This window comes from Neofelis nebulosa, chromosome 4 (genome assembly GCF_028018385.1).
Source record: "Neofelis nebulosa isolate mNeoNeb1 chromosome 4, mNeoNeb1.pri, whole genome shotgun sequence".
NCBI lineage: Eukaryota > Metazoa > Chordata > Mammalia > Carnivora > Felidae > Neofelis > Neofelis nebulosa.
The window spans coordinates 24,115,094-24,137,231 of NC_080785.1; the positions used below are offsets into that span (position 1 = coordinate 24,115,094).

At 48.3% G+C, this 22,138-nt stretch overlaps 1 protein-coding gene across 3 annotated transcripts; it reads right to left on the reverse strand.

Annotated features, from left to right (window-relative positions):
• Window positions 1–1,714: 1,714 nt before the first annotated feature.
• On the reverse strand, window positions 1,715–21,805 carry TSPAN33 (tetraspanin 33). 3 transcript variants are annotated; one of them, XM_058724327.1, is made up of 8 exons: window positions 21,516–21,798; window positions 7,615–7,672; window positions 6,842–6,966; window positions 6,433–6,507; window positions 5,291–5,386; window positions 3,603–3,731; window positions 3,039–3,200; window positions 1,715–2,828 (listed from the first exon to the last, which is right to left on the reverse strand). In XM_058724327.1, exons 1-8 carry the CDS (start codon window positions 21,615–21,617, stop codon window positions 2,727–2,729), a joined length of 849 nt encoding a protein of 282 aa, XP_058580310.1. In that variant the 5' UTR covers window positions 21,618–21,798; the 3' UTR covers window positions 1,715–2,726. The 3 variants fall into 3 exon arrangements, with proteins under 3 accessions (XP_058580310.1, XP_058580309.1, XP_058580312.1); XM_058724326.1 differs by having other exon boundaries at window positions 6,842–6,969; window positions 21,516–21,795; XM_058724329.1 differs by lacking the exon at window positions 5,291–5,386 and having other exon boundaries at window positions 6,842–6,969; window positions 21,516–21,805.
• Between the last annotated feature and the right edge of the window lie 333 nt (window positions 21,806–22,138).

The window sequence follows — 22,138 nt, forward strand, 5'->3', positions numbered from 1 at the left end:
ACTTTTTAAAAACGGGGGCATTTTCCCTCCCAGCATCGGGCCAAAGAGAAAGAAAGCTAGAGAGACTGAGAACCAGAGACACTGAGAAATGAATCTAGCTAAGAACACTGAGCTGCTACTATAAGCTTCTAAACTTTTGCTAACGGCCCTTTAAGACCTAGGACTTGGGGGCACCTGGATGGCTCAGTCCGTTAAGCATCAGACTTCCATTCAGGTCATGATCTGGCAGTCTGTGAGTTTCATCTTTGGGCTCTGTGCTGACAGCTCAGAGTCTAGAGCTTGCTTCAGATTCTGTCTCCATCTCTCTCTGCCCCTCCCTCGCTCCTGCTCGGTCTCTCCTCTCTCTCAAAAATAAATAAACATATTAAAAAATTAAAAAAAAAAAAAAAAAAGACCTGGGACTTGGGCAGAAAGCAGAGACCCAAGTAAAAGTGTAGCTTGTAGTTTAAGAAGTCTGGGTTGGAATCCTGGGTCTGCGGACCACCGTTCTGTTCTCTTATTCCAAGAGTTCCCCAAACGAGCCCCTTGCCAGGTGAGTTCCTCAAAGCCAGTGAACCAGGAAAGTGCGTCACCCCAACTCCTAACCCAAAAGGTCCCCGTCACCAAAAGAAATATAAAATGCTTTATAAAATCTACCTTCGACACAGAGAAAGCGCGCTTTTTAACTCTTCTCTCAGAATAAAAGGCCCTTACTTTTAATTTTTTATTTGTGATGATTTTTTCTTTCCGTTGTGTTACTAGCTGGAGCTAAACATTGGCTGGGGCCCCAGGCGGCTGCTGGAAAGACGCCCTCCCAGGCGCAGAAGGCTCGTTTAGAAGAAACTGGGGGCGGGGAGAGAACTCGAGACTCTCTCCAGCGCTGTAGGGACTCTTTCGAGTCTTTCCCCGGCCCCCGCTGTGCCAAAGCTCCCAGTCTGAGACCCCCGACAGCAGAGGGCGGCGAGGACCTTTTGGGGAACACTAACCGGATAGCTGGGCCACGCAACCCCCAACAGCTCCCTAGTTACCCGGCTCCCACCTCCTCCAGGGCAGGGGGCGGAGGCGCCTGCTTCGGCCGCCGCGGGGGCGGGGACCACCCACAGCGCCGCGCGGCCCCGCCCCAGCCCCGCCCCCGGCGCGCCCGCCTGGCCTCCCAGCTTGCTGCCCTCGCACGCTCCTCCCCGCGCGAGGAAGCCAGCAGCTCGCTCCGCTCGAAATTTCGAAATGTTTTTTGAGTCCTCCCTAAAAACTAAGGTGGGCCGCAGTACGGACTCCTTCAGGTAAAGATGGAGTAGGCGGCTGGAGAGCCCAAACTGGGGATGAAGAGATGCCCTTCCTCCTCGTTCCCCTCCCCTCTGTAACAGAGAATACTAGATTCTGATTTCCAGCTGTACTCTTACCTACCCCCATCCTAAAAGTTTTGGGCAGCAAATCTGAATTCACTTTAGTTTGGGAAAAAATTAACATCAGGTTTTGAGATAAAACTACCCTGTTCCCAGATCAGTATTGGGAATCTTTCGACCTAATTTAGACTAGAGAGGGCGGGGTTGTGGGAGGGGACTAGTGCATCTGGTTGCGGGAGAGATGGAGCGAAGGATGGGGCCCACAAGGTGCTGTGTTTAGGGGAGTCTCCAGTCCCCACCTGGAAGGAGGGCCCACCCACTGGGCCCTTCTACCCCCCTCCCCCCCCCCCGCCCCCTTCTAGTTGCCAGAATGGAAAATTCATGGAGTCAAGTTTAGCCCAGGTCAACAAACTTTTATTGCCACTTCTGGCTCCCCCTGCCCCAGCAAGGTCCCTGCTTTTCACACTGTAGAAATACTGAGCTATGGTGTAGGGGAATGGCGGGGCGGGGGAAGGGTGGGGGGGTGGGGAGGGATTATCTAGCCTCCCTCAGCACTGCCAAAGTTACAGAAACCCCACTTGCTGGAGAGGGAGGGCCAGATGAGAGGAATTCAAGGGCACGAATGGCTCAGTCCCACCTCTGCTGGCTGCAGAATATAAAGACCATGGTTCCAAACCTTTTAAAAAGGGTGGAGTGGGGGAGACGGATGAATTTGGCTGCTGTTGTCCCCCTTGCCCCTGCTGCCATGTTTCCATGGAAATGAGGGAGGGGCAGGACGTAGCTCGCTCTCACTACCTGGGAGGATGGCAGGGCAGCATTTGGTAAACATATCGCCTTCCACTCCTACCCAACACATACGACTGTCCCCAGCCGACCCCAAGCTCACTGCCTGTTCCATTCCTTTCTGGAGCTGGTATCATGCTAACTGGACTCCAGGTAGGGCTGCTAGTGCCCACTCTCCAGCCAGGTCTTGCTGTCAACAGATGGAATCAGAAAACATCCAGCAGGCTCAGTAGCAGCCCTAGTAGAGCGGTAGGTTGTAGTGCCTCCGTGTAAAGCAGCACCTAGTACCCCCGAGGCTCTGTGCAACTGCTGTTTCCCAAACATCTCCGCCCAGACAAAACTCAAAAAAACCCCATAAACCCAAATGTGTAAGGTTAAAAAGAATACAAAATAACTCTAACAATGGTGAGGGCTAGGATGGGGAAAGGAGGAGGGTCATCCTTCCTAGACTTGAGCCACCTATGCACCCTGCCTTCTGCCCAGCTGGAGTTGGCTTCTCCCCACTGGACTGCTGCTGGGGGACTGGAGTCCAAGTCTCCATTTGGTGATGAGAGCTATACCCACTGCTGTCGGTCGATGAGGCTCGCCTGTTGCCAGTGTGAGGAGGTGCAGGATGGATTCTCAGTACCATGGGTCGGCCCGGTGCTGCTGATTGTAGAGCTGTAGCTTGATCTGATCTTTGATCTGATTCACAAGGATCTGAGACAGCAGGATTCCTACCAGCTGGGAGAGGCGAGATGGATTGGGCCCTCAGCAATGGGTGATGTCTTTGTTTTCCCTGACTCAGTCTTCCCAGTGTGGTCAGCACCATCCGATCCCCTGCTCCTTAGCAATAGCTGTGCCTGACACCCTAGCTGATCCCCAGGGGCCCTCCCCAACACAAAGGAGTCTTTGCAGAATTATACGACCCACAAGGCTTACAGGGTAAGTTACCTGGGGGATGGCCAGGCCCAGTGCTACACCACCAAGAAGGAAGAGGTTGCTGTGTATCCAGTTGACCAATTTGTCAATACAGCCATTGGTATAGATGACTTTACTAGCTTCCAAGTAGTCAAGGGCCTGCATACCTTGGCCACACATGGTGTTGATCACTGCCTGGGGAAAGAGTTGAAAAGCTAAATGGGACTCCTATTTTCAAACTTTCTCTTTTGGGCCCTAGCTGATGGGCTTCCCACCCTTCTTAAACTCCTAAATTGTTAGGGAATACATGTGGAGGATCCTAGCTTGGAAGTTGCTAAACGCAAGCTTCCTTTCCTCTGGGAGGTCTGAGTTCAGTTCTCCTTGCTTTAGAGACCTGCACCTTCTGAATCCCCATGTGGACTGTGGGAATGAAAAGTTAACAGAGCCATTAGATTGGGGTGAAGAAAAACATCTGACAGCTGTCCTACAAAACCGACCGGTCAAGCTACTGAATGGGGATTCCCAACAGCGGCTACCCTAACTGGAAAGTAACTGAGATTGCTGCCCAGGAGGAGATGAGGTGGGATGTAGGCTCACCTGGTTGGGGGTAGGCAAGCAACAGGAGTAAGGCACAGAGCAGCGCTCACGGCTGGGGTTGTCTTCTGAACAGTTGAAGTACATGTTCTGCGACCAGTCCTTATAGGAATTCCCTCCACAGCAACTGAACTGTAACAAAGCCCACCACAGAGGTTAAGAATCACCCGCTCCTCACATTGAGATGACCGGGGGAATTCTCACAGCAGCCAAAAGTCTGTGGCCAGCTTCCAGTTGTAAGTTCAGGTTGTGTTTAAACACAACCTTAAACCTTGAGTTCACATTTCTCAGTGGCCTTCACCTTTATATATCTTGTTATAACAACCAAAGTTATATATTTTGTTTTTTATACATTCAATTATGAGCTCCTTGAAGGCAGGTTCTGGTTTTGCGGTCCTGCATAATATAGAGGCTGGCAAAAGGAGGTGTTCAAAAACACTGGCTGAAATACTTAAAGGATTGGTGTTGAAAATATCTGTCTTAATACAGAGGAAACAGAAGAGAATCTTCAATATTGTGGGCCCCTAATTACTCCATAAAAGTAAGGAGGATCCAAGTCAAGTTGCACCAAGGGAAGAGGAACTCAGTACTGGTCTCAAAAGCACTTTTATTTAAAATTCAACTTTAGGGGTGCCCGGGTGGCTCAGTCGGTTAAGCATCCGACTTCAGCTCAGGTCATGATCTTGTAGTTCGTGGGTTTGAGCCCCACATTGGGCTCTGTGCTGACAGCTCAGAGCCTGGAGCCTCCTTTGGATTCTGTGTCTCCCTCTCTCCCTGTTCCTCCCCCACTCATGTTCTCTCTCTCTCTCTCAAGAATAAGTAAACATTAAACATTTTTTTAATAAAATAAAATTCAACTTCTGATTCATAGCAGCATCACTTCCATTTAGAAGTGACCCAAGTGTGCATTGCAAGATGAATGAATTAACAAAATGTGGTCTGTACATACAATGGAATATTATTCAGCCTTGAAAAAGAAGGAAATTTTGGCATATCCTACAACATGGATGAATCTTGAAGAACTGCTAAGTGACTAAACCAGTCACGGAAGGACAAATACTATATGATTCCACTCATATGAGGTCCCTAGAGTAGCCAAATCATAGAAAGTAGATAGTTGTTGTTAGGAGCTGGGGGAAGGGGAAGTGGGGAGTTAGTGTTTAACGGGGAGTGTTTCTCTGGGGAGGATGAAAAAGTTCTGGAGATGGATGGTGGTGATGGTTGTAAACAATGTGAAATGTACTTAGTGCCACAGTTTCATATACTTAAAAAGGTTAAAATGGTAAATTTTTATGTTGTGTATATTTTATCATGATTTTAAAATTTTAACTTTTAAATAGGTAACATGTAAAAATCTGCCCATTTTCTTATTCCCCTAAAAGTAACCACTTAGAATTGTTTCTACATATCCTTCCAGATTCCTTTCGTAAATATGAATACATATTTTTTCCTCCCTCTTTTTTATACAAATGGCAGATTACTATATACACTACTGTTCTGTTCTCTTAAAAGTACTTTTAAAGTACTCTACTGTGCATGGTTTTTTGCCAAACCTCCTTCCAGAATCCATTACCTGACAGGTAATGAAGAAGCCCACAGACCTGAAGGGTGAGGTGCCTCTTGGGATGGCATTAATTTTTGCCTACAGCCTCTCAGACCACAGCTGACCTCCCCCCACTCTTAGCCCATACCTTCTTCTGGCCAAAATCAATGAGGTTCTGTAGGTCCAAGTCATCTCGGTAGTGCACAATGGCATTATTGATGATCTCACTCACTTTCCCTCGTGCCTGCCAGAGACATGAGTAGGGGATCAGAACACAGGACTAACCCCTAACCTGCTCCTCCCTTCAGGAATAACCATAGACAGTAGCCATCCTTCTTCATTGAAGTCAACCTTGAAATTGGAACCAAGTCCTAGGTTGATGGCCAGTTCCAAAAAGCCTATCCATCCCTGGGCCCTCAGGTACCAGTAGGCAAGAGAAATGCAGGACCTGCTGTTGCCACTTCTCAAGGCCACATTTCAAGATAATCCAAGATTTATCTATCTGGGAACACTATTAACCACAAAATACTTGATGCAAAGCAGAGATCCAATATATAGATTTTAGTGGAAAAGGGCTTACAAAGCTGAGACATTGACCTCTAGTGGACATAAGGAAACTGCATCTCTTTAGACTCCAAACAGATCTGTATCACTTTAGGATTTTACTAAGCCAGAAAGACTAGGACATTCTTCAGAATGAACTCAGTGACTCCCCATTTCATAGTTTACACCATTCCTTCTTCCTTCTTGCTCCACTATTTTTCTCAAAGTTTCTATAGTTCAATACGACTCCTGGCAGTCATTTGCCCTTTGAGAAATGAATTCTGGTTCTTAATTAAAAGGACGATCACTAAACAGACCACTTCCAGATATGGTGAACACTGCTCAAAATCTTGTTTAGTTTCCCCCTTCTTTCGTTCTGTGTATCCCAGTAAGCAACTTTCAGAAGAAATAAAAGTTTCTTCGTATTGTCTACGGTCCACTTGATAATTATATTTTACCCAATAATTTGCCATTAAAGTTTGTAGATTGCTTTAACTTTGTGTTCATAGAGTTTATTTTCCTGTTGGCCTCTGTAACTGTCAGAGGGAAAACACCTTACAATCTGGAAATCCTCTCTAAATATGGTGACTTTAAAGGCCATTTGTTCATCCCTAAGGAGAATCTTTCCAAGGCTGATGCTTCTCAGGGGAAGGAGTGCTGGTTAATTAATCAGGCTAAGCATGGGCAGGAACCTTCTCTTCCTCCCTCCGGTTCACACCTAAGAAGCCCCTGGGGCCCCAGTGCTACCTTGTCTGAGAAGACGAAGCCCAGGATCCCTGCAGCCAGCTGTAGCAGGAACACGATGGTGAGGCAGAGTGAGAACTGTAGGGAGTGGGCAGGGAAAGAAGACAGTCAATTACCATGCTTCGGTGTAGCCCCTCCCAGGGCCATGGGGAGTACTGGGTACTGGGGGCTACAGGCACTTCTCCCAGATGTCCCGCACATAAGGCCGCCGCTGCCTCTCACATGCTGTCTTGAGGGTGGCCACCCTGTGCTGACTCATCTGGGCTGAGCTCTACAGCGGGGAGTGGACAGCACAGGCCTTGGAGGGTAGGTGGGACAGATGAAACTGAAATGGTGGTAGGAACGGCATCAGGAGGCTGGGAGGCATATGGAGGGGGCCAGGGTCTTTCTGGTGGGGTCCCTGACCACTCACCGTCTGCAGGAGGCAGATGTTCTCACGGAGGGATCCAATGCAGCCACAGAAGGTGAGTAGGAACATGAGAACGCCCACCACGATCAGCAGGATGGCAGGGTCCACTGCCAGGCAAGCCAAGGCTGCTTCTGGGGGAGAGGCTGTCTCAGTCTGAGCCTGGTGCTGTCTGAGAGTGATACCCCGGGACGAGGTGGGGGATGCCCTCCAAAACTGTTCCCCTCTGGTGGGGGAATCTCTAGTATGGTTGGATGAAGGTATGGGGAGGCAGTACTCTCCTCCGATGGGGAGAATAAAAAGGGCCGAGAAAGGTTTGTGGCATTTAATTTGAGGAACTAACAAATAAAGTAAGAGCTCTTGTTCCCAGGCTTAAGAGAGGACGAACCACTTGCGCTCCAGAAATGAAGTAGAATGGCATTAGGCTCCCAGTTTTGCAGATTCCGTTTCCTGGAGACTTTGTGCAGTAGAACTGGAATGGAGGTTGAGTTACTCCAGGACAGAGTGAGGGAGGGGGTAAGGCCTCTGATTACTCTCTGCTCCCAGAGGCCTACCTACTTTCCTAGATACTTCTTAAGCCTAAAATGTAAGCATATCCTGGAAGATTCGTGGGAGTTCAGGGAAATCCAGGTGAACTGGCCTGGGTGGCCTAATGCCTCGCGGTAGGGTGCTCAAATCAGGCTAGAGGGCGGCTGAGGAAAGCATGTTAGAGGGCCAGGGAGGCAGAGGAAGGGGCTTGGCAAGAGTCATAGGGAGATAGAGGGGGACCTATAGCTCACCTGCATGCTTCATCAGCCGAGCGTAGACTCCCACAGCCACCATCACCATGGAAATCACCTGTGGACACAGGAATGAGGCAGACTCTGAGATTTTGGAAACCAGGGGGCCCTGAGTGCTGTAAGTAACCTTAAGAGAAGCAGGAAGATGACTTTCCCAGGACCCAGAGATGACCATCTCTGTCCTCCCAAGAGATACAGTTGATGGCATCTGTTTTGCCTTCAAGAAAAGCTTTTACCAAGATGATCTCAATTGATCCTCACAACACAGTTATCTTGTGAGGCGGCTGTTCTCCTCATTTTACAGATGAGGAAATCAAGGCAATACAAGGTTACGGACCGTAGCTAAGAATTGGGCTTTGGAACCAGTCAAACCTGGGCCTATGCTAGACAAATCTCTGAACCTCAATTTCTGTATCTGAAGACGAGAATTTAAACAACTACATCTAAAAAAATAAAAACCACTGTGAAATTAGATAAGCTAATGTATGGAAAGCATTTAACACAGTGCCTGACAATAAATATTATCTGTCATTACTAATAGTTAACTTTTCCAGGGTGACACAGAAACTCTGAAATTTTGAATTTGAATCCAACTACCTCAAAGGGCAGGTTTTAAAGCTGGAGCAGGCCTGAGTCGACGAACACTCCCAAGTGTCTAAATCTCTTGGAGGTCAAAATGGTGTCCAATGCAAGAATGCAAGCACATAGCAATGGAAAGAATGCATCCATGAACACAGGTGTGTAAAATGCAAACTGGCTTGGCAAGGGAGCCTTTATCTTTATAAACCTGGATTCCAGTGTGGAGCACAATAAGAGTTTAAATGCTTCAAACTTCCTGGCTTCTCTCTGAGAGATCAAACCCATCAGAGACTACCAACAATCCCCAAAGGGGCCTTTTCTGCCCTCCACCCCCACCGCAGGCCTCCAGGAGTGCCGGGCAGCCCAATGTGCACATCTCTCGGCCACTCTTTCTTTGTGCCCAGTCCCCAGGCTGGTGCTAAGCAGCAGCTGGCTGTCACCATGGCAATTGCTGGGGCCACGCTCTGGCTAGAGGGAGTTCTCAGCAGCAGGGACTTGACCAACTCAGTGGGGAAGGAGATGGCTGGCTAGACTCCACTGTCCTACAAGACAGAGACCAGCTGGAAAAAGCCATCTGGGGGCTTCAGTGGGAGAAGGGAATAGGGCCCCTATAGAGGTAATAGGGTCAAAGTAGTTACTCGGCAGAAAGATATTTTTCCTCAGTGGCCTCTGTTTTCTGGTGCGTTTAGCAGTAAATGGAAACCCTTATCTAAAACCAGATCTTTCAGGACTCTTCCCTGGCTATATACACAGCCTTGCCCCCAATCATTTGACACTGCTTCTGACTCAGGACTAGGTGTGTTATCTACTGGCCCTCATGCTCTTTGTCCGGGAGAGAGGGAGCTGCTTGCAGAGCTGTGAGTGGGGCTGGAGGTGCCAGCTGGCTTGCTGTCCCCCAGGACAACCAGGCTGAGGGAGCAAGGGGGAATGGGTGGGAGGCAAGGCAACCACACAACAGAGATCTCAGTCATCCAGCCTGTAGGCACAGCCCTTTGCCAGAGTGATTGAGCAGCCCGGCCTGCCCTTTAAAACTCCCCATAGCCACTTAACAGTTCTGAATATCCCTTTACTGAATCATTTAAAGATATGAACCTGCTCTTTATTTCTGTTGTTCCCGGACTCCTCACTGTTTTACACATGTTAAACTTTTGTTAGGATGTATAACTTGCCACAAAGATGGCCTCTGATTAAATCCTAACACGGCTAAAACAACTAAGTAAAGAGATGCCACGTATCACGGTAACTTAATTCCCTGTGTGGGCCTGTAATTACAGCAGTTGTTCTGTCTCTATCTGTGGTGGGTAGCACAGAATAGTGTTCCCCCAAAAGATGTCCTATCCTAATTCCTAGAATCTGTAAATGTGTCTGGAAATGGAGAGTAATTATCCTATTGGGCCGTAGAAGAGGGAGGCAGAAAGGTCAGAGTCCGAGAAGGAGATAGGTATGACAATGGAAGCAGAGATTGGAAGGGTGTGGTGCCATGAGCCAAAGAAGATGGGCGGCTTTTAGAAGCTGAAGAAGGCAGGAAATAGATTCTCCTCTAGAGCCGCCAGAAGGACCATCCCTGGTGATACCTTCATTTTACCCAGTGAGACCCATTTTGGAATTCTGACCTCTAGAATGTAAGAAAATTGTGTTGTATTAAGCTATGAAGTTTGTGGTAATTAGTTATAGCTGCATTAGGAAACTAACACACTATCCAAATTCAAGTCATCAGCTGCTATGTACAAGGTACTCTGAGGACTGCAAAAATGAGTGAGATGTAGTCTTGCCCTTAAGGAGACTGCACGCTATATGGGAGAGGAGCAAGAGCATCTACAGCCTATGCTTCCCCAACTTGAGTGTCGTTAGAATGGGAGGAAGAGCAGGGAGGGAAGAACTGAAAACTGCTGATGCCTTAGCTGCACCCAAACCACATATTGTAATCTAGGCAACAGTATTTTTTTTTTTTCTTTTTTAGTGTTTATTTATTTACTTTTGAGTGGGGGTGGGGGAGGAGAGTGCACGAGCAGGGGAGGGACAGAGAGAGGGAGAGAGAGAATCCCGAGCAGGCTTCTCGCTGTCAGTGCAGAGCCCGATGCAGGGCTCGATCCTATGAACCATGAGATCATGACCTGTGCCAACATCGGGAGCCAGACGCTGAACTGCCTGAGTCACCCAGGAGCCCTGAGGCAAGTAGTTCTGAATGCGTTCCAGGTGATTCCAATGTGCAGCCAAGTTTGAGAACCACAAGCCTAAAGCACACTCAGCCAGGGATCTAGAGCAGCAGGTACGGGTTACATTAAAATCAAGATGAAGACTTTAATATTATCGTTAATATTTAATATGATCACTAATGATACTGCTTTCCTGGGGCTCACTAGCTAACTAAGAATTGGTATTTCTATCACTGATCTCCCTCTTCATCCCCGAGTCACAGCTTGCTTGCCCTTTCACACTCCTATTCCTGCCCACATCTCCCACCCTGAATTCCTCAAAGCTACTGCCCTCCCAAAGTTAATGCTGCTGCCGTTAATAGCATAGCATTTTAGAGCTGAATAGAACCTTAGAAATGAGCTCAGCCACTCACCTTTTTATAGACGAGGCCCAAAGAGCAAAGTGATACTTGGCCAAGTGCACATGGGTGCAGAGGAAACATCTGGACTAAACCCAGTTTCCAATTCCAGTCTGGTACTCTTTCCACTCTATCAGGCTTTGCCACAAAATCCTTAGAACACCCCACAATACCACCAATGACCTCCTTTCACGATGAGGATAGAGATAAAGATACTTCTTAGAATGGCTTTTCATATTCTGGCTAGAATGAAGCCTCACTGGAAATTTTTAAAAGCTAGACACAGTTTTTAAAATAGCTGAGTCTAGCAAAAGGCATGTTCCTGAAGAGTTGTCAATCAAATTATATAAAATACCTTGCACGCACCAATACCTTTATCCTTATATAAGGTGAGAAATCACCTTATAATGAAAATAACCAACCCCTGGGCTCCTTGGGAAAATGGCTGAATCTCCTATTGGAGCAGGAGATATAGAAGATATGCCTGGAGTATCTCACAGTGCCAGAAAGTAAGGAAATGCTAAGACACAAACAAAAAGAGCCTCCCTCACACTGAGGTGGGTATGCCAAAGGGACATCAAAATAAGGAAGAATGAAATGATTACCCCAAACATAAAATAAGTATCTATGAGTCCATACTGATAGAAAGGACTTAAATTTAAAAAAAAAAAAAAAAGGACTGAAATAAATAAACGAGGGAGAAAAGAAAATCTCCCATGCAGAAGAATTGCAAATGATTTGTGTCGACAGTGTACTCTCAAGGAGGTAGAGCACAACTCCCCACTCCTAAGTGTGGATGCTCATAGTGACTTCCTTGCAAAGAGCACAGTACGGAAGAGGGGGGGAAAGAGGGTGGAGACATCTGACAGACACTACCTCAGCCAGGGGAGTAAGATCAACATCAATAGAGGTAAATCACAGGTATACGATGTGATATGATGAAAATGACACTCCGGGGCTTCTGGGTGGCTCAGTCGGAGAAGCGTCTTACTCTCGATTTCGGCTCAGGTCACGATCCCAGGGTCGTGAGATGGAGCCCTTCGTTGGGCTCTGCACTGAGCATGGAGCCTGCTTAAGATTCTCTCTCTCTCCCTCTGCCCCTCCCTCCCCCTTTCTAAAATTAAAAAAAATTTTTTTTTTGTTTAAATTTTTTTTTTGATGTTTATTTATGTTTGAGAGAGAAAGAGAGACAGAGTGCAAGCAGGGGAGGGGCAGAGAGAGAGGGAGACACTGAATCCGAAGCAGGCTCCAGGCTCTGAGCTGTCAGCACAGAGTCTGCTGTGGGGCCTGAACCCACAAACCGTGGGTCAGATCATGACCTGAGCCAAAGTCGGACGCTTAACCGACTGAGCCGCCCAGGCGCCCCAACCCACATTTTTTTTTAAATATCAGACTTTCTTAAATTAGGATTCATATGCATGCAATGTCACAAACTTTAATCAAGGGGATTTCTAAAAAAAAAAACACAACAAAACCGAAACCAAATAATGAGGGGGATTTTCTCCTCACACCAAAGTGTAAGGCAATGTTAAAACTGTTCAGATGTCAGAGCCCCAGGAAGCTACAATGCTCTGTTGGCATACCCTATACAATTTGGACATATTAAATTCTTCTCGTCAACTTTAATATGCTATCGCTGCTCTCTAATTTACAGCTCATATTTCCCTTTCCCCAATTCTCCCAATAATGTCCTTTATAACCTTTTTTTTTCTTTTTTCCTGATCCAGGATCCCATCAAGGATCATGCATTTAAGATCAAGTCTCCGTTGGCCTCCTTTGCAGCTTGGCTTCTTTTTTCTTTGTTTTTGGTCTTTCAAGATACTGACTTTGAAAAAAAAAATGTGGTAAAATACGTACACCACAAAATTAACCGTGTTACAGTCCAGTGGTCTTGAGTACATTCACATTGCCGTGCAACCATCACGGCTATCATGGTCCAGGACTTTTTCATCACCCCAGATAGAAATTTCTTACCCATTAAACACGTACCGCCAGAAAGTAAGGAAATGCTAAATAACAAACAAAAAAACCTCCCTCACACTGATGTGGGTATGCAAAGGGACATCATCCCCTCCACTCCTCCAGCCCCTGGCAACCACAAATCTGCCTTCTATCTCTAAGGTTTTGCCTATTCTGCACATTTCCCGTAAATGGATTCATACAGTATATGGCTCTTTGTGTTTGGTCTCGTTCACCGAGCATAATGTTTTCAAGGTTCATCCCTGCTTTGGCGAGCGCTTCATTATTTTTATGGCCTAATAACATTCCATTATATGGATATAGCAAAATGTGTTTATCCATTCATCCCTTGATGGACATTTGAATTGTTCCCACCTTTTGGCTACTGTAAATAGCGTTGCTGTGAATGCTGGTGGACAACTTTTTGTTTGAATACCTATTTTCAATTCTCTTGGATATATATGCAGGGATGGAATTGCTGGGTCACACGGTAATTCTATGTTTAATGTTTTGAGGAGTTACCAGACTCTTCCATAGTGGCTTCAACATTTCACATTCCCCCCCAACAATGTGCAAGGGTTCCAGTTTCTCCACATCCTTGCCAACACTTGTTCTGACATTTTTTTTTTTGACACTGGCATTTTTTTTTCTATGCCCAACGTGGGGCTTGAACTCACGACCCCGAGATCAAGAGTCACATGCTCTATTGACAGAGCCAGCCAGGTGTCCCAACACTGGCATTTTTTTAGAAGTCTAGGCCAGTTGTTTTGCAGAACACCCCTCAATTTGGATTTATCTGATTGTTTCCTCACAATTAGATTCAGATGACACATTTTAAAAAGTGGTTATTAATTTTTGAGAGAAAGAGAGAGATTGGGGGTGGGGCAGAGAGAGAGAGAGACAGACAGACAGACAGACAGAGGATCCAAAGTAGGCTCTGCACTGACAGCAAAGAGCCCAATGCAGGGCTTGAACTCAAGAACCAAGAGACCATAACCCGAGCCGAAGTCAGATGCTTAAACTGAGCCACCCAGGCACCCCTCAGATGACACATTTTTGACAGAAATACCACACAGATAGTTTTGTGTCCTTCTCAGTGTGTCATGTGAGGAAGCACAACATAAATTTCTATCCTAGAATTAAGGAAAAATTTACTAAGTGATGACAAGGCTGTTAGGCATGTGTCTCTGCATCTCATAAAACAATAATACAGGCACTACTCTAGTTTCCTAGTTTTCCATAATATTTGGTGCTACTTGTCCTCTTCCCTTTGCCTTCTGCTAGCGTTTGCTGGCAGATAAGCAGCCACAGATGCTAATGTTCATGGGAGAAAATAGAAAATGGAGAAAATTCTCTGCCTTGTTTGACTTCTTTTCTTGCAAATTGCAAAAAGACATTCATGATTTGAGGGTTTTAACAAAAACCCTTATTCTAGCCCCAGGATACTACTTCAGAACCATCAGCGATAAGAGAGGAAAAGTTACAGGGCCCCAAGATGAAACTCTAAACAAGAGTTCTTCTGGATCTAGTGCCCAAATGCCAACAATTACAGGCATGGACTTCCACTGGATTGTACCTTAACACCAAGGCGGTAGGACGAGCCCTTATAAGTGGACCTAGGAAAGGTCCTTGGAGACAACAGTGGGCTCTCTGTTCCCATGACAGATATAAAACAGCTCTATAAAATATAAAATACAAAGACACCATTAATTAACACTTCTCTCTGGCTAACATAGAAATGTGAGCAAAGGTGGTGGGAATGCAAGCTGGTGCAGCCACTCTGGAAAACAGTATGGAGGTTCCTCAAAAAACTAAAAATAGAACTACCCTACGACCCAGCAATTACACTACTAGGTATTTATCCAAGGGATACAGGTATGCTGTTTTGAAGGGGCACACTCCCCCCCCCCGCCATGTTAATAGCAGCACTATCAACAATAGCCAAAGTATAGAAAGAGCCCAAATGTCCATCGACAGATGAATGGATAAAGAAGATGTGGTGTATATATATACAATGGAGTATTACTCGGCAATCAAAAAGAATGAAATCTTGCCATTTGCAACTACGTGGATGGAACTGGAGGGTATTATGCTAAGTGAGATTAGTCAGTCAGAGAAAGACAAAAATCCTATGACTTCACTTATATGAGGGCTTTTAGAGACAAAACAGATGAGCATAAGGGAAGGGAAGCAAAAATAACATAAAAAGGAGAGGGACAAAACATAAGAGACTCTTAAATATGGAGAACAAACAGAGGGTTGCTGGAGGGGTTGTGGGAGGGGGGATGGGCTAAATGGGTAAAGGGGCACTAAGGAATCTACTCCTGAAATCATTGTTTCACTATATGCTAACTAACTTGGATGTAAATTAAAAAATAAATAAATTCTTTAAAAGAAAGAAAGAAAGAAAGAAAGAAAGAAAGAAAGAAAGAAAGAAAGAAAGGAAGAAAGAAAGAAAGAAAGAAAGAAAGAAATGTGAGCAAAGGGGGTGTGAGGCAGAAGGAAGTCAGGCCCAAGGTTAGCTAGCCTTCACCTAGACTCAATCCTTATCTATCTGCCTTTTGCCAGAAGGAGCACTCATCCCAGCTCTCCAAGGCCATCCCTAACAGGTGACCTCCAGGAGCTATTTCTAGCAACAGTAATAGCTGTCTTTTGTCAAGCGCTAAGGGTCAGGCACTGGGCTAAATAAACACTTTATACATGCTATTTCATTGAATTCTGACCACAGTCCCAAGAGGGTGTTAGCATCTCTATTTTACAGAACTGATGTTGGGAGAATTCAAGAAACTCTCCCTGACTCACTCAACAAGTGAGCCGCTGAAGTGGGACAGGAACCTGTCTTTCTGTCTCCTGAGCCTTGTGACCTCAGCCCCCTGGCTGCCTTCCTCTCTCCACCTCAGAGGCTCACAGCAACACCAGGGCATGTGCATTCACCTGGGGGCATCACGAGAGGTGGGAAGAAGCTGCCTGCAATTCTCTTGGGGGAGCAGCTGGTAATCTCCAAACTGGGCAGAGCTCAAGGGGAAGTAAGATAGCACTGGGAGGTGATGATGCCAGCAGGGCCCAGAGGGAAGTCCCTGGAACAGCACCCTGAAAGGAGAAGACGGCATCACCACACAGGGCCCACCAGCCCCCGAGACAAAGCCCTGGGCCTTCTTTGTGTCCACATTATGTAAAGTCCAGTCTGTGCGAAGTGGGTGCATCTGTCTCAAAGTCCTCTCTTCTTCCTTGGAATCTCTTCTCCTCTTCTGTTGAAGGGGGGGGTGGGGGGTGGGGGAGGACACACATTCTTTGCATGGGAATCAAAAATCCTTCCCCTATCCAGAGGGACACTGGGAGAGAGGGGTCTGCACCTTCAGTTTCAAAGTCCTCTCTGTCCTTATTTTCGGATAAGCTGGCTAGACCTAAAGCAGGGCCCCCTCTCTCACTGCCCAGGGTCTGCACACACTTCTGGGGCCATCCCAGTACCATTTGTTCCTGGGTTTCTGAGGTGTAGACTAGCTCTGTGAGACTGGCTCTTGGCTTTCTCCCTCTGGATTGGATGGAATTGTCCTCCTGGAGTGGGGGAGTCCACAGAGCTCTTTTCTTTCCAACGTCTGGGGCCAACCCTTTAATTTTTTTTACGTTTATTTATTTATTTTGAGAGAGAGAATGAGAGGGCAAGTGGGGAAGGGGCAGAGGGGGAGACAGAGAGAGAGAGAGAGAGAGAGATTGAGAGAGAGAGAGAGACTCCTAAGCAGGCTCCATGCTCAGCATGGAGCCCGACTTGACTTGGGGCTTGATCCCATGACTGTGAGATCATGCCCTGAGCTGATATCTAGAGAGTTGGACGCTCAACCTACTGAGCCATCCGGGCGGCTCTGGAGCCAACCCCTTAGCTTCTCCTTAGGCCGTGGCTGGTTTTGGTTTCCCAAGGTTATAAACAAGGGAGAGAAGTCCACAAGGACTTGCAGTAATGTAAACACTTGAACTATCGCCCTGGAGTTCCCAGCCTGACAGAATCTGCTATCAAGACTCTAAGAGGTGCTACATGTTTTCTTTTATTCTTTTAAAGGCTGCTTGAAGTTTATGATTTCCTACTCGGTACAAGGCAAACAGAGCTGTTGAGATAAGAAGGCATGTGTGTGACTTGACAGCATAGGATATCCTTCTTGTCTTCCTTTTCAGTGGTTTTTTTTTTTGGTTTTGTTTTTTTTTTTGTAATGTGACTATTTCATTTATTAAGCCTGCCTAGTCTACAGGGAAAGGAGGAGAGTTGGGGGAGGGGGATGGGCTCCGCTTCCTAAGGTATTCAGGTGTGAGTATGTGGGTGTGTGAGTGTGTGTGTGTGTGTGTGTGTGTGTGTGTGTGTGTGTGTGTTGGGGGTTATGTTGGGGGTGGTAAAAAGGTCTCTGCCATTCAGGAGGGATTTTTCCAGGTTTGATGCCTGGTCATTTCCTCAAGGCTTCTGAGCCGGGTTACAACAGATGGTGCTGCAGGTGACATGGGACATTCTGAGTGCACTGAGGACTCCAAGCCAGTGGTCCTGGAGGGGGGTGTGAATTTCTTAAAGAAGACACCTCACCTGGGGCGCCTGGGGGGCTCAGTCGGTTAAGTGTCCAACTTTGGCTCAGGTCATGATCTCATGGTTCATGAGCTCGAGCCCCAGGTCAGGCTCTGTGCTGACGGCTCAGAGCCAGGAGCTTGCTTCGGATCCTGTGTCTCCTTCTCTCTCTGCCCCTCCTCCACTTGTGCTCTGACTCTCTCTGTCTCTCAAAAATAAATAAATGTAAAAAAAAAATTTTTTTTAAGACGATACCTCACCAGAGGCCTGGATCGGTCTAGGAATGACCTGGATGGGGGTCCACCTGTGCTGCAGTGGAAGTGGAAAAATCTGGGTGCTGTAGATAGTAATTACGTATGGCCCTGAGGGACATGCTGGGGGCAGATGGCTGACCTGCCTTGAAGGAGGGTGCTAGGCCATGCGACCCAGTGCAGAAGAGAACGAACACAGCTGGATCCCCTCTTCCCAACCAAGAATGCTCAAGGACTTTAGGTTGTGCTGCATCTCGAAAGACTAGTGTTCATAAGAGAGGAAGGAAGGGCATCTTGCCTTCACCCTATAGGGGCTGCTCCCTCAGCTGCCATTCAATAAACATTCAGTAAGTACCCACTCTGCCAAACTCTGCTGGGCACTGAGAAGCAAGAAGTGAATAAGGCAGTCTACCCTCAGGGGCCCGAAGTCTAGAAGAGGAGACATAAATAAACACCTAATTGCAGCACAGGTAAGGGATGTGGCAATCAAGGTATATATAAGGTGTATGTATATAAGCCCTGAGGCATAGCCACCAAGGAAGCATGGGCTGAGACACAGGGACTGGAAGTGTCAGTTCTGCCTGACTCAAAAGCCACCCCAACTGCTGCCCTGGGTGGGACAAGGACCAGTAAGGAAGGAGGTGACTGCTATGGGCAGCACTGATAATGTTCCTGCCAATGTATGCCCAAGGCTGATAAAGCGTGTACTATGGCACTGGTCTTCTCTCTGCACAGAGCTGTCCAACACAGGGAGGGGAGGAAAGTCAGCCTCTTCTTAACTGAAAGATTGTAATACAACTTTTGGAATCGTGGGGCAACTACTCCAGGTCATGGGATCCCAACAGTCAGTAACCCAGCAGCATGATTCTGGGGAGAAAACCAGAACTCCTAGGTAAAAGGGGAAGTGAGATCTGAAACACGAACAGGAGGAATTGGTCCTGCTCCCAAAGAAGCCAGCAGCTTTCTGAGTCAGACTAAATGACCCAAGTGTCAGGGTTCCAGAGCAGCAGCAGAGATAGCCAGTGCTGCCACCACCACTGAGTGTGAGCCCAGACGACACTGGCTACCTTCCCATTGTGTTCCAGCACAGACACAAACAGCACCCATACGCGGCTCCCCCAGCAGCTGGCCAGAACAGGCACTCTGCCTGGAAAAGGGAAGGGCCCACCCACAGTCCCATCCATGGGTGTCTCCTGGGCAGAAGAGGGGAATTTGATTAGGATGGTGAAAGCCAACAAAAAAGAAAGCACTGTAACCAGTGCCTGAGGAGTGGTGGGAAGAAAGATGACCCCTGAGCTGGGGAAGCAGCCCTTCATCTCCAACTGCACTTGTGTGGAATGTAGCTCTGAGGCTCTGGGCCTGGGGGGAAAGTGACACTCAGTGACACCCAAAAAGTACTGTCCTCTGAGAAGGTCAATGTCCCAGGGACACCAGGACACAGAGAGATGCATCCTTAGATCCAGCCCCAGGTCCTGAGGAAAGAAAACAGTCCCTAAAGTGATGTATTCATCTTTAAATAGTTCACAGAGGCAGAAAAATTTTCTCCTTTAGAGGAGAAAGATTAAGGACAGAGAGACAGATATATTGGCTTAGGGTCACACAGTAAGTTGATGCCAGACAGAAACTGGGCCTCTTGTCCTTCATTGTGCTATTTCTAGAGCCTCTGACTTTTTATGAGTCTAAAGTAGGGCCAAGAAGGGGCTCTTCTCTAATTTGGGGTGGTGCCAACTTGGTTAGCAAGGTCCTCTGACCTTGAATGAATCATTTTTACCAAGGCAAATGGGTCCATGGAGCCAAACTCTCTCCCTGGCTGCAACCTCTCAAAGTCATTTGTCTGGTAAAAGGAGGGGTGGGGCAGGGTGGGGAAGTCCAAGAAAATGACCATGAATGCAAGTGTAACAGATGCACCCAGCTGTTGTCGCTGGGGAACCCAGATAAGGGTGAGGTGCCACAGGCTCCAAAAAAGAAGCAGAGTCTTGGCTGATAAAGAAAGTCAGAAGGTGGATCTGAGGTCCCTGGGATCCTAGTGCTGGCTCTGAGGATGGCATGTCACTGGGCTGGAACATTCTGCGAGCAGGTAGGAGGGTTCACTGGGACTTGCCCTTAAGTAGGGAGTTTCCCTTAGAACATCCCCCAGCCCGGGCAGAGTAGTGGTGATTTTTTTTTCTTCTGTTCTTCCCTAACCTCCAGCTGAGGCAGAGAACCTAGACCATGGGAAGTTGGGCTAACTGCTGACTACAGTAGCAGCCATCTGGGCCAAGGACTTCCCCTAGAGGCACAGTAGTTCAATAGAAAAACCACAAGATCAAACTTACTAACCAGCTGTTGGACCTTGTTGGATAAAAATAATTAATATCTCTGTGCTTTAGTTTTCTCATATATAAAATGTGGGTGCTGGACAAGATGTCTTCCAGATTTTTCTTTTTTTTTTTTTTTCCCCCCAGTGCTAAAACTGAGAATTTGTTAGGGACTCAAACTTCATTTTGAGTGAAATGGTACAATGGCTGAGCTCTTATCACCACCCTCTGGGATTTCTCTCATTTGTCCCAACAGGCTAGCACTTATGCACTTTGTGTCTGTTCTTCAAACCACGGCCCCTGTGAACCTTTCTGGCAACTGGCTTAGATGCTGACTGGCTTAGATGCTGGGTCTGCTCCCGCTCCTAGGAAACATATTTTTTTTTTTCAACGTTTTTTATTTATTTTTGGGACAGAGAGAGACAGAGCATGAACGGGGGAGGGGCAGAGAGAGAGGGAGACACAGAATCGGAAACAGGCTCCAGGCTCCGAGCCGTCAGCCCAGAGCCCGACGCGGGGCTCGAACTCACGGACCGCGAGATCGTGACCTGGCTGAAGTCGGACGCTTAACCGACTGCGCCATCCAGGCGCCCCCTAGGAAACATATTTTAAACTCATGCTTTCTCCCGCCTGCACGTCTGAACTTTAGGTCTCAGGTGGAAATGGGCAGGGATAATGGGCACCTAGAGCAGCAGCTCTGGCTTGGCTGGAGCTGGAACAGATATGGGGGTTGGGGGAGGGACCTCTCTATGTTCCCAAACCCAGAGGAGCTCAGGGACTCCATAGATGTGAAACAGGATTGAGCTAGCATTTCATGAGCTGGTCCAGCTAGATTCTTAGCTCCAGCAGAGTACTTCTGCTATCTCTGATTATACTGGGTTCAATTTTGGGGAGGAGGGAACTAGGGCCTACAGAGGTGAACATATTGCCCAGGTTAAATCAACAGTCAACTGCAGGCTGGAGACGGGAATCTCGGTAGCCCCCGTCCAAGAGTTTTTTCACTTTTCCACCCTCATCAGAAGATTCTGAAAGGACTGCTGGCCTTCCAGCCCAACACAGGGTCGGTCCAACGTAGAGAAGATGAAGACTGTCGGGCTCCAGGGGATGGAGTTTGATCCTGAGAAAGGTGGGGCAAAGTTTGGGACAGTGCTGGGAAAGACATCCACATCTGGAGGCCATTCCTGCCCCTTCTCAGCCTTTGTGGGGAGGGGGGCACCAGAGGCCTCCAAAAGGAAAAGGTGAAGAAGCCCTGTAACCCATCCTCTCTGAGGTTAGGGGGAGGAACGGTCCGGGTTCCCCCGGCTTTCTCTTTTTTCTTTGCTGCTGGGCCTCCCAGCCCCCAGGCCTGGAAGTCCCCAATCATGAATGTACCAGCGGGTCTGCTTTGGGCCAACAGGAAAACCCGCGTCTCGCTCGCAAACCCATTTTCTGGCCTGCCACAGATGCCCAGAGGATACCCCTAAGTCTTTACTGAATCTCTTGTATTACCCTCCCTCCCCCCACCTCCCCACCCAACGTTCCCTCGCCCCCTCGCCGCCTCCAGACGCGGCGCCACCGTGGTGTCCCTCCCCAGGATGAATTACCCCAAAGTGTCATCCGCCCAGAAAACTAAGCAGGCATCCCGGGACGCCCCCTCCTCAGAACGTGGGCGACCCACTCCACGCTCGAGGGGTGCCCTGCAAGCCCAGGTGCCCCCCCGCAAGACCCCCAAGACTCACCCAGAAGAGCATGTTGAAGAAGAAGAGCAGGTATTTCACCAGCGGGCTGACGAAGGTGAACTCCTCCCCATAGGCGGCCGGCGCCCCGGGTCTCCGGGCCATGGTCCCGCCGCCGTCCCCCCGGGGGCCTATCTCCCCGCGGCGGCCGGCCCACCTGCGCGCCCTGCGCCCGGGGGCATGAGCCGCGCCTCCGCGGGAGCCCGAGAGGCGGGGGAGCTGCGCCGCGGTGGGAAGTGCCCGAGCCGTGCGTCTGGTAGGAGCGCGGGCAGGGGAACTGCGCCGCCACCGGAGCCGCCGGGAGTCGCTGGAGCCGCGGCGCGCAGCGTGAGCGGCGGAGACTCCGCGGCGGCGGGTGGACGAGCCCGGTCCGCCCGGCTCCCAGGAAACCGGGCCCGCCCCTGGTTGCTCATTGGCGCGGCTGCCGAAGCCTGACTTCTCATTGGTCGGTCGCTGATGTCACTAAGTGTCCAGCCATCCCTCTCCTCCGAAAGGCGGGGGAGACACCTGTTCTGTGAGGGACAACTTGTTAAAGGGTCAGTGGTTCTGCCTCCTCCCCCGAGAAGGGAAGCATCCAGGCAGCAGCTGCTCAAGGGAAAAGGGATGGGAAGGAATGCCTACTGCAT